Source organism: Silurus meridionalis, chromosome 15 (genome assembly GCF_014805685.1).
Source record: "Silurus meridionalis isolate SWU-2019-XX chromosome 15, ASM1480568v1, whole genome shotgun sequence".
Taxonomy (NCBI): domain Eukaryota; kingdom Metazoa; phylum Chordata; class Actinopteri; order Siluriformes; family Siluridae; genus Silurus; species Silurus meridionalis.
The window spans coordinates 8,557,725-8,570,363 of NC_060898.1; the positions used below are offsets into that span (position 1 = coordinate 8,557,725).

At 37.8% G+C, this 12,639-nt stretch overlaps 1 protein-coding gene across 2 annotated transcripts; it reads left to right on the forward strand.

The window, feature by feature from the left end:
* The first annotated feature begins 1,008 nt into the window (after positions 1 to 1,008).
* dipk1b (divergent protein kinase domain 1B) lies at positions 1,009 to 11,033 on the forward strand. 2 transcript variants are annotated; one of them, XM_046867109.1, is made up of 6 exons: positions 1,009 to 1,253; positions 1,331 to 1,490; positions 4,527 to 4,661; positions 6,799 to 6,906; positions 7,593 to 7,736; positions 9,305 to 11,033. In XM_046867109.1, exons 2-6 carry the CDS (start codon positions 1,380 to 1,382, stop codon positions 10,115 to 10,117), a joined length of 1,311 nt encoding a protein of 436 aa, XP_046723065.1. In that variant the 5' UTR covers positions 1,009 to 1,253; positions 1,331 to 1,379; the 3' UTR covers positions 10,118 to 11,033. The 2 variants fall into 2 exon arrangements, with proteins under 2 accessions (XP_046723065.1, XP_046723064.1); XM_046867108.1 differs by having other exon boundaries at positions 1,009 to 1,490.
* Positions 11,034 to 12,639: the final 1,606 nt, after the last annotated feature.

A 12,639-nucleotide genomic window follows, 5' to 3' on the forward strand; every position in this document is an offset into this window, starting at 1 on the left:
GTACTAATTACTTTGGCCATTTTAATTACATTGGATTTATGGTTATGAGAGATGGAATTATACATTGCTTTGTAAGTTACAATTCTAAAAAACGGTTATCTATTAATTCGATTTAGATGTATTTGTATAGAGCAGGGGTCACCAGCCTTTTTGAAACTGAGAGCTACTTCTTGGGTACCATTAATGTGAAGGGCTACCAGTTTGATACACACAGTTTTCAGTTTGATCTGAAATAACAAATTTGCTCAATTTACCTTTTATTATATGTTATTATTAATAATTAATGATATTCATCTATGTGAAGACACTGATCATGCTAATGATTTCTCATAATAAGTATCAACAATGATTTGACAAAGTAGGCCCGCGGGCTACTCATGTGGGCACCACATTGGGGACCCCTGGTATAGAGCTTTTAACAATGGACATTGTCCCAATTTTAGTGCCTATAAGTTTATCCCTTCTCCAAACTTATCTCTTAAAAGTTTATCCCTTAATTATATAAATTAAGGATAGTAAACATTTTTATAGTAACACACATTTTGAATGACTCACTAATAAACACATTAATAATGCACAGATTCAAAACACCGACATTTGAGTTTATGAAAAATGCAATTAAAAATGTTAAAGCAAACTTACTGCCGTTATTTATTGATTTGATCTTTTTTTTTTTATTGTTGTTGTTGTTTTGCCACTCACACTGTATAAAATAAATAGTTCATTCCCTTAACTTAACAATGTTAATGCTTTTGAGGGTTTTAAAAAAAGGAAAGTGTGTACATAAATCCAAACTGAGACACAAAAAAATAATTTGAATCCTGTTTGAAATCGAATTCAGGCGTTACGGCACAAATTCCTCCCTATTTTGACATTTAAAAAAAGAATCAGATTGGAGTTGCCTGTGTGATCATAGTGTAAGATTCTAGCTGCATCTTGCAAACCTATGCCTTTAAGAGGGGATTTTGGGCGGTCTAACCCCCTCTCTGCATATCTCAACCACCCCTTTAAAACCCCGTCGAATCACAACGAGGGAGAAAGAGAAAAGGCGTTCGGCCATTCGTTTGGAGAACCGGGCCACACGTATTTCCTTTTTCTAATGCAACTGACTATAAAAACCAGAAGCTCGGCGCGCTGAAGGTTCAGGAGAAGTTCGCGCTCTGCAGCGATGCGGCGGGATGCGGCACAATAACGGAGACCTGTATAACATATCACAAACGCCATTGTTTTATTCGTAAACGAAGCTCGCGAATGTAAGACGCACGATTTAAACGCTCGTTGCACCTCGTTTTCGAGATCCCCTTTCTCCTAATCCGGTTTTTGGCTGCAGTAATTTTGCAGGCGGGGGGTGCACGCCATGTCGAATCTCAGTGCTGCGTATGGCGGTGAGAGGACGTGAGCCGCGCGCGGAGACTGTTGCGAAGATGCCACGCGCTTTGCGGAGGCTCGTGCATCTCGTGCTGTTGTGCCCGCTTTCCAAGGGCCTGCAGGTAGGCTGCTGTTCCCATCCACTGGCTTTACCCCCTATGACCTGATGTGGGCACGGTGAATTTAGTTCCGCTTCAACCGGACATTTTAATGAGATCATTCATTAAAAATAATTTCATTATTTCCCAAAGAAGTTTAAACCTAAATGTATACATACGCAGCATTAACAACATAACCAACATAATACTGTACTACTACCCCAGCAATCATCATCATTACAATGTTAATAATGATGGGTAGTATGTTGTTGTTTTTATTATTAACAGTGCCTGCTGAGCTACTGTTTATAATATATTATAGGCTCTGTAATTCAATCCTTACATTATCATTGCCATGATCAATATCATATCATACATCACTGTATGAGCTATCACACTATTTAGTTAACAGTTACTTCCTTTTTAACTTCCTTAATTACTCTAATTAACTATGCATGAATGACCCAAATAACGGATGTTGGGTTAAGGAGGGGATGGACTTAAAGGTAACAATCTAGTTTCATTTAAATAAACATAGAAATGAATGGAAACCAATGAATCAGAAAAGTCTAAAAGTAAACAAATATATTACCATATAGAACATGTGGAAATTTCCAACATGGACACAAAAAAATCACAAAAGTTTATTATTATTAATATTTGTGTTTATAGACATTTGAGCAGGTTACATTTTTTTCTTTGCAATTTAAATAAAATACCTGCTTGTTTACATAATATATTAAATAATATTTTTGAATATTTAATAAGAACAACATAGAATAAATCATATTAATGCAATATACTTTTTATTATATTGAATAAATTAAGTCAATCAATCAATTAAATCAATTTAATACAATTAAATAAATAGAAACATTTAATAGTTTACATTTGTTCGACCCCTGTGTATGTATATGTGTGTGTGTGTGTGTGTGTGTGTGTGTGTGTGTGTGTGTGTGTGTGTGTGTGTGTGAGGATTTTCTCCTTTCAATAGAAATTCTTGAAGCTGGACATAAAAATTCATATCGCTAGTGATAGCCATTTCCTGGTTAGTGGCTAACGCTAGCGCTATGGATTCTTTAGTGTTTTTATGCATATTTCTGGTACGGAGTGAATAGCCACAATGACACAGCACTAACTCTAACTCACTAACTGTCCTTTGAAAATAACTCAACATACAGTAATTAGTTTCAAAATAACTGGCAACGAAAGTAAATACACCATAAGTGAACTTGTCAAAACTGTGTCCAAGGTGTAAATATTTTGTGTAAGCACCATTGTTATCCAGCACTGCCTTAATTCTTCTGAGCATGAAATTCACCAGAGCTGCACAGGTTGTTGTTGGGATCCTCTTTCACTCCTCTATAATGACATCACAGAGCTGCTATACATTAAGAGACATGGCACTTCTCCACCTTCCGCTTGAAGATCCCCTACAGGTGCTCAATGGGGTTCAGGTCTGGAGACACTCTTGGCCACTCCATCACCTTCACCTACAGCTTCCTTAGCAAGGAAGTTGTCACCTTGGTGGTGTGTTTGGGGTCATTATTATGTTGAGAAACTGCAGTTTGTCCAAGTTTCTGAAGGAAGGGCATCATGTTCTGCTTCAGAATATCACAGTAAATGTTGGAATCCCCCAGAACCAGCTTCACTCATGCAGCCCCAAACCATGATGCTACCACCACCATACTTAACTGTAGGCAAGACACATTTTTCTTGGTGTTTTTCACCAGGGCGTCGCCACACGTGCTGGACTCCATCTGAGCCAAACAAGTTTATTTTAGTCTCATCGACCACAGGACATAGTTCCAGTTATTCGTGTTCTTGGACAGATTGTATTCAGAAAACAGTTTGCGGGCTTTCTTGTGAGGAATAAACTTCCTTTTGAGAGCCATGCCTGCCAACTTGTTGCAGTGTGCGGCATATGGTCTGAGCACTGACAAGTGGACCTTCTGCTTTTGCAACCTCTAAAGTAATGCTGCAGCACTCATGCGTCTGTTTAGCAGCTCAACTTCTCTGATTGACCCTTGCCAGGCCTTTTCCTAGTGAAACTCGTCTTGGAAAACCCCTGTATGACCATGACCACTGTACTGTAACTCATTTTCAGGGTGTTACCAATCTTTTTATCGCCTCGGCCGTCTTTGTGGAGAGCAACAATTCTAATACTCAAATCCTCAGAGAGTTCTTTGCCATGAGGTGCCATGTTGAAAATCCAGTGGTCAGTATGAGAGAATTGTACTCAAAGCACCAAATTCTAACTGCTTTAATACAAGATGGTCCTGTCAAGCATATTTTAAAATTAATGGCTGTATGATGTTATTTTTAGAGGACAGTAAATCTGTACTGCTATACAAGCTGCATATTGACTACTCTAAAATATATCTAAGTAGTTTAATTTCTATAGTATGGTCCCTTGAGAAGACATACTAAAATCGTTGCTGAAATGACATTAAATGCACTAAATTGAAATGCCCACACTCACTGGTAATGCTCTGGGTGCTCAAATTGTCTGGCTCAGATTAGCTGGGACTATTTTAAATACATGCCTACACTACTGAACATATTATTTAAATGCCAGAGCCTAGCATTTAAGAACAAAGATCTCTTCTTTTCTTCTTCTTCTTCTTCTTCTTCTTCTTCGATTACATAACACGGGCATCCTATGACCTTAGGAGGCTCGTTGTATGAGCTAATAGGGATGCCTTCCTAATGCACAAACTGCTCTGCCCACTCCAAGCATTTTTATACAGTCAAGTTTCTCATCTAGTCTAACAACAAAATATATTATTCATATAGGATATAATATCACCAAACATTCAAAAGTCAAAAAATGTTAACGCTTGTGAAGACGTGTTTCTCGTTTATGCATAAATTCAGTTTGTATTTATTATATGCCCAAAAAAATTATTTAGCATGTTTGTTAAATATTGTTATGATTAGTTCACTTCGTGTGCATCAGCAGGGGTTTAAGTGTGTGTCTTGAAGTTTTTGTTGTCTTTTACTGTTACTTGAAATTCTAAATCGGTTTTCCTGTGTTGCTTCCTTTCTATTTGTGCTCAGTCCCGTTTGCCTGCAGTGAAGGTGAAGTACCTGTTGGTGGCATGGTTGGGTGTTCTGGTAACCAGCTGGGTCGTCTACATACAGTACTCCTCCTACTCGGAGCTGTGCCGGGGTCATGTCTGCACAATGCTCATTGTAAGCTACAACACCAGCACCCAGAATACACATCTTCCATCTCCCATGCTCACAGTAAATTACTGTATTAATGTTTGCTGACACATAGTCAATGCAAACCTCTAGTTTATTGAAAAAACCGTAAAAAGCTTTTTATAATAATTTATTCCAGTTGTAATTAGTGCAAACAGAAGAACAGAATTAAACTCTATATGAGTGTACATATGCGTGCATTAAGCTTTTAAGCCAAATTGTTTGTCACTAAATGCAAATGCCTGATAATCTGATACTAATTAATTAAACACTATACAGGCTAGAAAACAGACTGAATACAGAAGAATAATCTCTAAAACAAAAGATTAACGACTATCTGATTTCGACTTCAATCACTCAACAGATTCAAAGCAAGATTGCGGCATTGAGAAGCTCTCATTATTAAAAAAAGAGGATATGTCATGCCTTTGGGTCTCAAAATGCACTTCAACTTCACCAAATGATACAGAATTTTTTCCAAAGAACATTATCCTAAATAATGCATACTGTTTAAACCAAAATCACATTAGCCTTATGAAATCAAAATTAAGTATACATTTAACTTTAGCTACATCTACAGAAAGTTTCAATGCGCTGACCAGACTCATGTTTTGTGACTAATGGGAGATAAGATGGTATAAAATCTTATGGATGTTCTCTAATAAAAAATGGCCTGTTAGCTGATAAAATGGATTAAACATGCTACAGGAAACAGAACAGTATATCACTTCATGTAAATAGAACATGTAGCCATAGTCTTGATTGTCTCCTAAAAGGTTTCTGGTGTGGAACATAGTAGTTACACCTTGAAAAAAAGTTATTTGCCAGCTATGAGATGTATCACACTGCATGTAAAAGATTGCAGTTGGGCTAGTATCTTTCATTTTGGTAATATGCACTCTAGTACTGATGAAATGTCATATATTTTGCATTCGGAGCATGTACGAACCACTTCCATATGTTAGAGCCTTCCTTTGCAAATGTATCGTCAGAACAGAACAAATCAGATGACCCACCTTCATCATCATATTCACTCCTGGACCTCCTTGCACTTGCCTTCTTGTCATTGCTTTACTTTATGTCGGGGTGTAATTAAGGAATGTGAATGGCAATTATAGGCTGGCTTTATTCCAACCTTAAGTACAGTACAATCAGGTGGCAGCCATTAGTAGTTTATTGCAATGCAAATCTAAATAGCTCTTTAATTGCTTACCTCTAATGCTGTACTGTAAATTCCCCCCAAAAATTATTTTGTTCCAGATTTGTAACATGGAATGCCTCGCAAGTGCATTATATCATATTTAATTTATTACATCTGCCTCTTTCAACCCAACTACCTGCATATGTACATTGTATTATTGCGACCCTAGAAATACATTTACATTAACATTTGCGGCATTTAAGGGCGTCTGCTAAATGCAGTTAATGTCCATTTAAATGTATTTCTAGGGGCGTAATAATACAATGTACATATGCAGGTAGTTGGGTTGAAAGAGCCAGATGTAGAGGACAGGGGGTATGGTGACGGATGATCTGCTGTGGCGACCCCTAATGGGAGCAGCCGAAAGAAGAAGAAGAAGAAGAAGAAGAAGAAGAAGTAATAATACAATGTATAGTATTGTCCTGTTCAAAACATGCCCAGGAAAAGGCTATCTGACACACATTCAGACATATGTGGATGCAGTGAAAGAAACCATAGTTATTGGGAAGTTCAGTAATGGAGAATGCAGGACTACTTACATATACTTACGACTAGTTCTCAGGTGAATAGAAAAAAGCCCTGTGCTTCAGACATGTCCCTTTTAATTAATTAGCCATATTAAATGTAGAATTCTAATGGACCAATTTTGTTTTTGTTATATGTTGCTGAGACTAAATGGATTCCATAAACACAATGCTATTACTAAGTTTCTATTCTTGTCATTTTTATAACGTCAAATCTAAAGCATACATTAACGCTCTGCTTATTTTACCCATCACGCACTTATAATCAGGCCAAGTAAAATTATTATTCACAGTGGACTTGCAGTTGTAGGAACTTAAATAGTATATTGTATGTGTATTGTGTGTTTATAGATACAAGCTTACCTTAAAATGTGATGTCTTGTGTTTGATTATGTGTCAGTGCGAGCACTACCACAAGGGGATTATCTCTGGCTCAGTGTGTAAATCTTTATGTGAGGAGAAAACTCTCACTCTACAGCACTGCCTCTCCACATCGCCAACGCATCAGGTGAACACATTCACAACCCATGCCATTTCAGTGGTAACACAATTTATCACCACCTATTGAACACTTTTTTTACTTCAATATTATAGTGTACTACATACATATATATTACTATTCATTAAAACACATCGTGTATGAAAGTCTCTCAGGACTAAACTAGACTGCTTCATTACTTTGAGACACTTTTTCTGTTTAAGTCAACTGATAGCAGTTACTTAAAAAGTGAATCAAAGTATTACTTTGGGTAGTCCAAGAAACATTGAATCAATGATGTGAAAGACATCTAAAAAAGCATTTTTGATTTTAATAATGAGTTTAAGGTGACATATATACCAGTTATAACCTTTGTTACCTTTCTGTTACCTGCAGTAATTGTAATAGAACAAGTCAAGCGCTCACAACTAGTCTAACAGAAATATATCCTGATAATAGCTTTGTTTAAAAATTGTTGGGTTGAACCTGCATAGAGCAAAACTGTTTGGCTGATTGGACAAACAACCAACGACCCAATGCAAATAATTCACATATTATGCATACTCACATATGCCCTTCAACCTCAGCATTTATTTATTTATGCTTTTTAACAGAGCCAAAAAGTTTCCTGCTAGTTAATGTTATATCATTAATAAATGGCATTAATAAATTTCAACCCTTACACAGATAGTAATCCTATAATGTGTGTATTTCAGGTATACAGTGCTGTGTGGAAGGAGAAAGCTGTGGTAGTTAAGTGTGGATTACATGATGCTCAGCGGGATGCTAGTCTGTATGATAAACCCACTCGTGGCACATCCATGGATGAGTTCCGAGAAATGTTGCACTCTTTTCTCAAGGTATTTCTGTTCACTGATTTTGTATTTTTTGGTTTGGCTACCAAAATGGTTGCAATGTAATTATATTTGGCCCGCGAGATCCTCTTGAGAGTTTATCATTTGGCATCGTCGTGTGTTTAAAGTTTTTCTCCCGATGCCGTGCAGCTCAGAACGCAGGTGAAGTGTGGTTTTTTTTTTTTGTTTTTTTTTGTTTGTTTCCGTTCGGAAATTTCTTTGGTCTAATGTTTTGGTGCTCAGTTTTTTGGCTTTAAGGTTGTGAAACTGGGAAAAACCCAGGAAAAATCCATAAATTAGCCGCTTCGTTGTTGAAGCCGCGGGGTTCAAAACGTAGGAAAAAAGTAGCAGCTTATAGTCCGGAAAATACGGTACAACCTCATACAACACATGATATTACACCATGTCATTATTTATTTTCACAAAAATCAAGCCAAAATCTAGAAACTATGTTTGAAAGTAAGTAAACCTTATAATTCAGTAGCTTGTAGAAGCAAATTTAGCAGCAATAACTTTTAATCGTTTTACAAAGTCGCCTAAGTGCATTGAAGTGTGCGGGTATTTTTTATTCACAAATCTCCTGCCACAACAGTTCAGTCCGATTGAGGTCTGGACTTTGAGTGGGCTATTGCAACACCTTAAATCAGAACAGCTATGCTGTTGTAGATTTGCTGATCTGCTTATGTTCATTGTCTTGTTGCGTGACCCAATTCAGCTAAGCTGTAGCTGTTGCACAATTGCCTCATATTTGACTCTATAATACTTTGGTAGACAAAGGAGTTGATGATCAGATTAACGACTGCAAGTTGCCCAGATCTTGTCACTGTAAAATAAGCAGAAATCATCACCCTTCCACCACCATGCTTGAGGTGCTGATATTCTTGGGATGTCCACTCCTGGCTTTGAATGTTTTCCACTTGTGAATAATGTTTCTCAGTGTTGAAGGATGGACTTTTAACTGTTTGAAAATGGCCTTATAACCCTTCCCAGATTGATGACATCAACAGTTGCTTCTTTAAGGTCATTGTTGATGTCTTTGTTCCTTGCCGTTATGTGAACACACCACTGAATGCTCCAGTTTTTTATTATAGAGGTAGTAACACTTGCTGATGGTCAATTAATCAAGGCCTTTGAATTAGCATTAGCATTTGCTTCTTGAAGCAGTAAAGGTGATTTTAGATTTATTTTTGTAGGAATTTTTTATATCATGAGATGTTTATCTAAGGTTCTACTTTTAAGACATGCTACAGATCAGGGTTAGGATTGATTAATTGATATGATTTTTATTATGTCCTGATATATAAAATTAAAGAATTCATAAAGGGTGTACGTATTTTTACATGACTGTTTTTTTACTGGTTCTCGGTTAAAACATATTGAAAATGTAAATACATAAAGTTAAAAGTCAGTTGGAACTTTTAATAAAAAATGCTATACATTTTTACAATGCATGCAATACATGTTGGACCCCTGATGGGCTTAAGGACCTAGTCAGAGTTCAATTGAAAAAATAGTGCATATACAGTAAATTAAGTAGAAATGTGACTTTTATCATCTTTCTGTCCCCTCTGCAGAACAGTCTGGGTGAACAGCTGTCTCTTGGCTCACTTGTCTTGCGCATTGTCTCACTGGCCGATGTCAATGCTGATGGTAAAGTGTCTCTAGCTGAAGCGAAGTCAGTGTGGGCTCTGTTGCGCATTAATGAGTTTGTCTTGACCCTGGTGCTACAGGACAAAGAGCATGCACCCCGTCTATTGGGGTTCTGTGGCCAACTTTACACCACAGAGCATGTAGCCCACAGTACCCTCCTCAGTGTAAACATGCCATCCTGGCTCCACCCTCTGGTGCCTAAAGCTCTAAGTAACTCCCTTAATCACTGGATGGCTCCAGCCTGGCCACGCCGTGCCCATGTCGCAATTGGTCTGCTAGAGATGGTCGAAGAACTTTTCCATGGTGCATATGGCACTTTCTACATGTGTGATGCTACTCCTCAGCGAGTGGGATACAGCACTAATTATGATTGCAAGATGTCTGACTTGGGAACTGTGGTACCTGAAGCAACTGTACGGGCATTCCTGAAAGGACGACATTGCCAAGTCAACACTGACTGCACATTTGGGAGTGACTGCACGGCCACTTGTGACCGCCTGGCCAAGCAGTGCAACATAGAGGTGGTGCGACCAAATTTGGCCAAAGTGTGTGCCCTTCTGAGGGATTTCCTTTTTTTTGGGGCACCTCCTGACTTGATGGATGACTTGGACAAGCAACTTCGCACCTGCATGACACTGAGTGGCCTGGCCTCACAAATGGAGGTGCATCACTCACTTGTGTTAAACAACCTCAAAACGCTGCTATGGAAAAAGATCTCGGACACCAAGTATTCTTGATGAAAAGCGACTGGACACAGAAATATGGAAGGAATTCCTCTTTCAGGGCGAAAGAAAACTATACCATACTGACCAGCAATCTGAAACAGAATATGGCAAATTGTTTTGTAGAGTAGATACTATTGAGTGCCATGCTTTCAGGAAGTATGTTTAAATGGACTAGCCATGAGCCATACCCTTCAGCAAAGAAGCTTTAGTGAAAGCTCTTTAAAAGTGTGCCTCAGGAAATCGCTTTCATTTATCAGACTTACAGAGGGTAAGGGGTTATTATAAAACCCACTTCCCAAATTCCTATTTTTCCTCATTACTCCTTCAGATAAAGAATTAGATGATTATAAAATCAGTGAGATAGGGTAGTTTAGATGTCCACAAAAAGTCTCAAAGACCCTCAATGAGTCTTCTTTATTTTACATTTGGGTTAGGTATTCCAACATTGGCTGTGTTTACCTTATATTACAGTATCGTGCAAACGTCTTTGGTGAATGTGAGGGGGAAAAATTTTAAAATAAATAAACAAAAATGTAAAAAATGTCTAAGTATTCAAAAATGGGCTACAAATAGTATATCTGTATTTGGTGAACAGCCTTTGCCTTTAAAAGTGGGTCAGTAAAACTCAGGTTTACTGTGGTGCAGTATTTTAAGAAACACTGCTAGTTGGGTCTTGCCATGGGTCTTCTGCACACTTTGGCAGTTGCTTCTATTTCACAGCTGTATTTATTTATTTATTTATTTTTTTTTTTAAATGTGGTCTATTATGTAATGTTATTTTCTTGAATGGCATACAAGAAATGATTTTCATTGTTTTTAAGTGAACATTTGAAAATGTACACTTCTGTCTATTGTCAGAGATTGGAGATGGAGGCGGATGTAAATGCAAGCTATTTATTATCAAATAAAACAAGAACCCCCAAAAAAAGGTGACTAAAACAAAAATTATTATGAACTTTGCACAAGGCAGACATCTAAAAGTTAAGACAAGACAAATGATTGACAAAGAGACAGAATAACTTAATAGTGTTATTAATTGGTGAAACAGTATGACCAAGTCATGTGATGTGGTTGGGCAAATGGGCACTAATGCAGAAGAGACATAAGACAAAATGTTAGCACTATACAAGTGCTAGAGTTAGCAAAATATTCTCCAACTTTTTATATCAAAGAAGAATTATTTGTGTCTAAATCCTTTAAAGGCTAGAACATTAATTTTTTTTCTTAAAGAGCTGTATGCAAATATGTAAAGGTATAAAATACTAATAACTACTCCATCTCTACACTTTTGTGACAAGGTTACTAAATATTTGCCAATAAAAAAAATAAAAATAAAAATTAATGTGACAGATAATTATTAACATTAGTGTTACATTAGATCCCTGGTGGTCTAGTGGTTAGGATGGGCGCCCTCACCGCTGCGGCCCGGGTTTGATCCCCGGTCAGGGAACCAACCCCAGCCATTAGGGTTGCACAAGCCCTAGTGCCGGTCCCAAACCGGATAAATGGGGAGGGTTGCGTTAGGAAGGGCATCCAGCGTAAAACATGTGCCAAATCAAATATTCGGATGGTCCGCTGTGGCCACCCCTAATGGGATTAGCCGAAAAAAAATGCATAGTGTTACATTAGATAATTAACATTAGATAATTATTAACATCAGTGCTGTCTAATTAGATTGAACAGCACTGTAAAACATACTGCTTAAATACGACTGGTAAATGTATAATGCCTAGAAACACACATCAACTATAATATTAAAAACACATGCCTAATATTGTGTTGGTCCCCTTGTGATGGCAGGGCAGTTAAAGCTCATTAAATAATGACATCACAAGACCACTGAAGACATTAGCAGCAGACCCTAGGGTTAGTCCATGGATCCGACTTGTTCAGCACATCACAGGTGTTTGATTGGATTGAGTTGCTTAATATGTGTTTGTAGTATGTATGTATTTGATCTGCAGCATTGCTTAGGTAGGTGGTACCTGTCAATGTAACATCTACATGAAAGCCCAAGGTTTCCAAGACACAGGCCATGACATTGCAGGTAAGCGACATACAGGGAGTGCAGAATTATTAGGCAAATGAGTATTTTGACCACATCATCCTCGTTATGCATGTTGTCTTACTCCAAGCTGTATAGGCTGGAAAGCCTACTACCAATTAAGCATATTAGGTGATGTGCATCTCTGTAATGAGAAGGGTGTGGTCTAATGACATCAACACCCTATATCAGGTGTGCATAATTATTAGGCAACTTCCTTTCCTTTGGCAAAATGGGTCAAAAGAAGGACTTGACAGGCTCAGAAAAGTCAAAAATAGTGAGATATATTGCAGAGGATGCAGCAGTCTTAAAATAGCCAAGCTTCTGAGCGTGATCATCGAACAATCAAGCGTTTCATTCAAAATAGTCGACAGGGTCGCAAGAAGCGTGTGGAAAAACCAAGGCGCAAAATAACTGCCCGTGAACTGAGAAAAGTCAAGCGTGCAGCTGCCAAGATGCCACTTGCCACCAGTTTGGCCATATTTCAGAG

Bases quoted from the DNA above. Each gene is read 5' to 3' on its own strand.
- dipk1b (XM_046867108.1), top strand. From the start codon at position 1,380: ATGGCGGTGAGAGGACGTGAGCCGCGCGCGGAGACTGTTGCGAAGATG. The intron at 1,491-4,526 runs GTAGGCTGCTGT...ATTTGTGCTCAG, and splicing joins CGCTTTCCAAGGGCCTGCAG to TCCCGTTTGCCTGCAGTGAA. The intron at 6,907-7,592 runs GTGAACACATTC...TGTGTATTTCAG, and splicing joins CCACATCGCCAACGCATCAG to GTATACAGTGCTGTGTGGAA.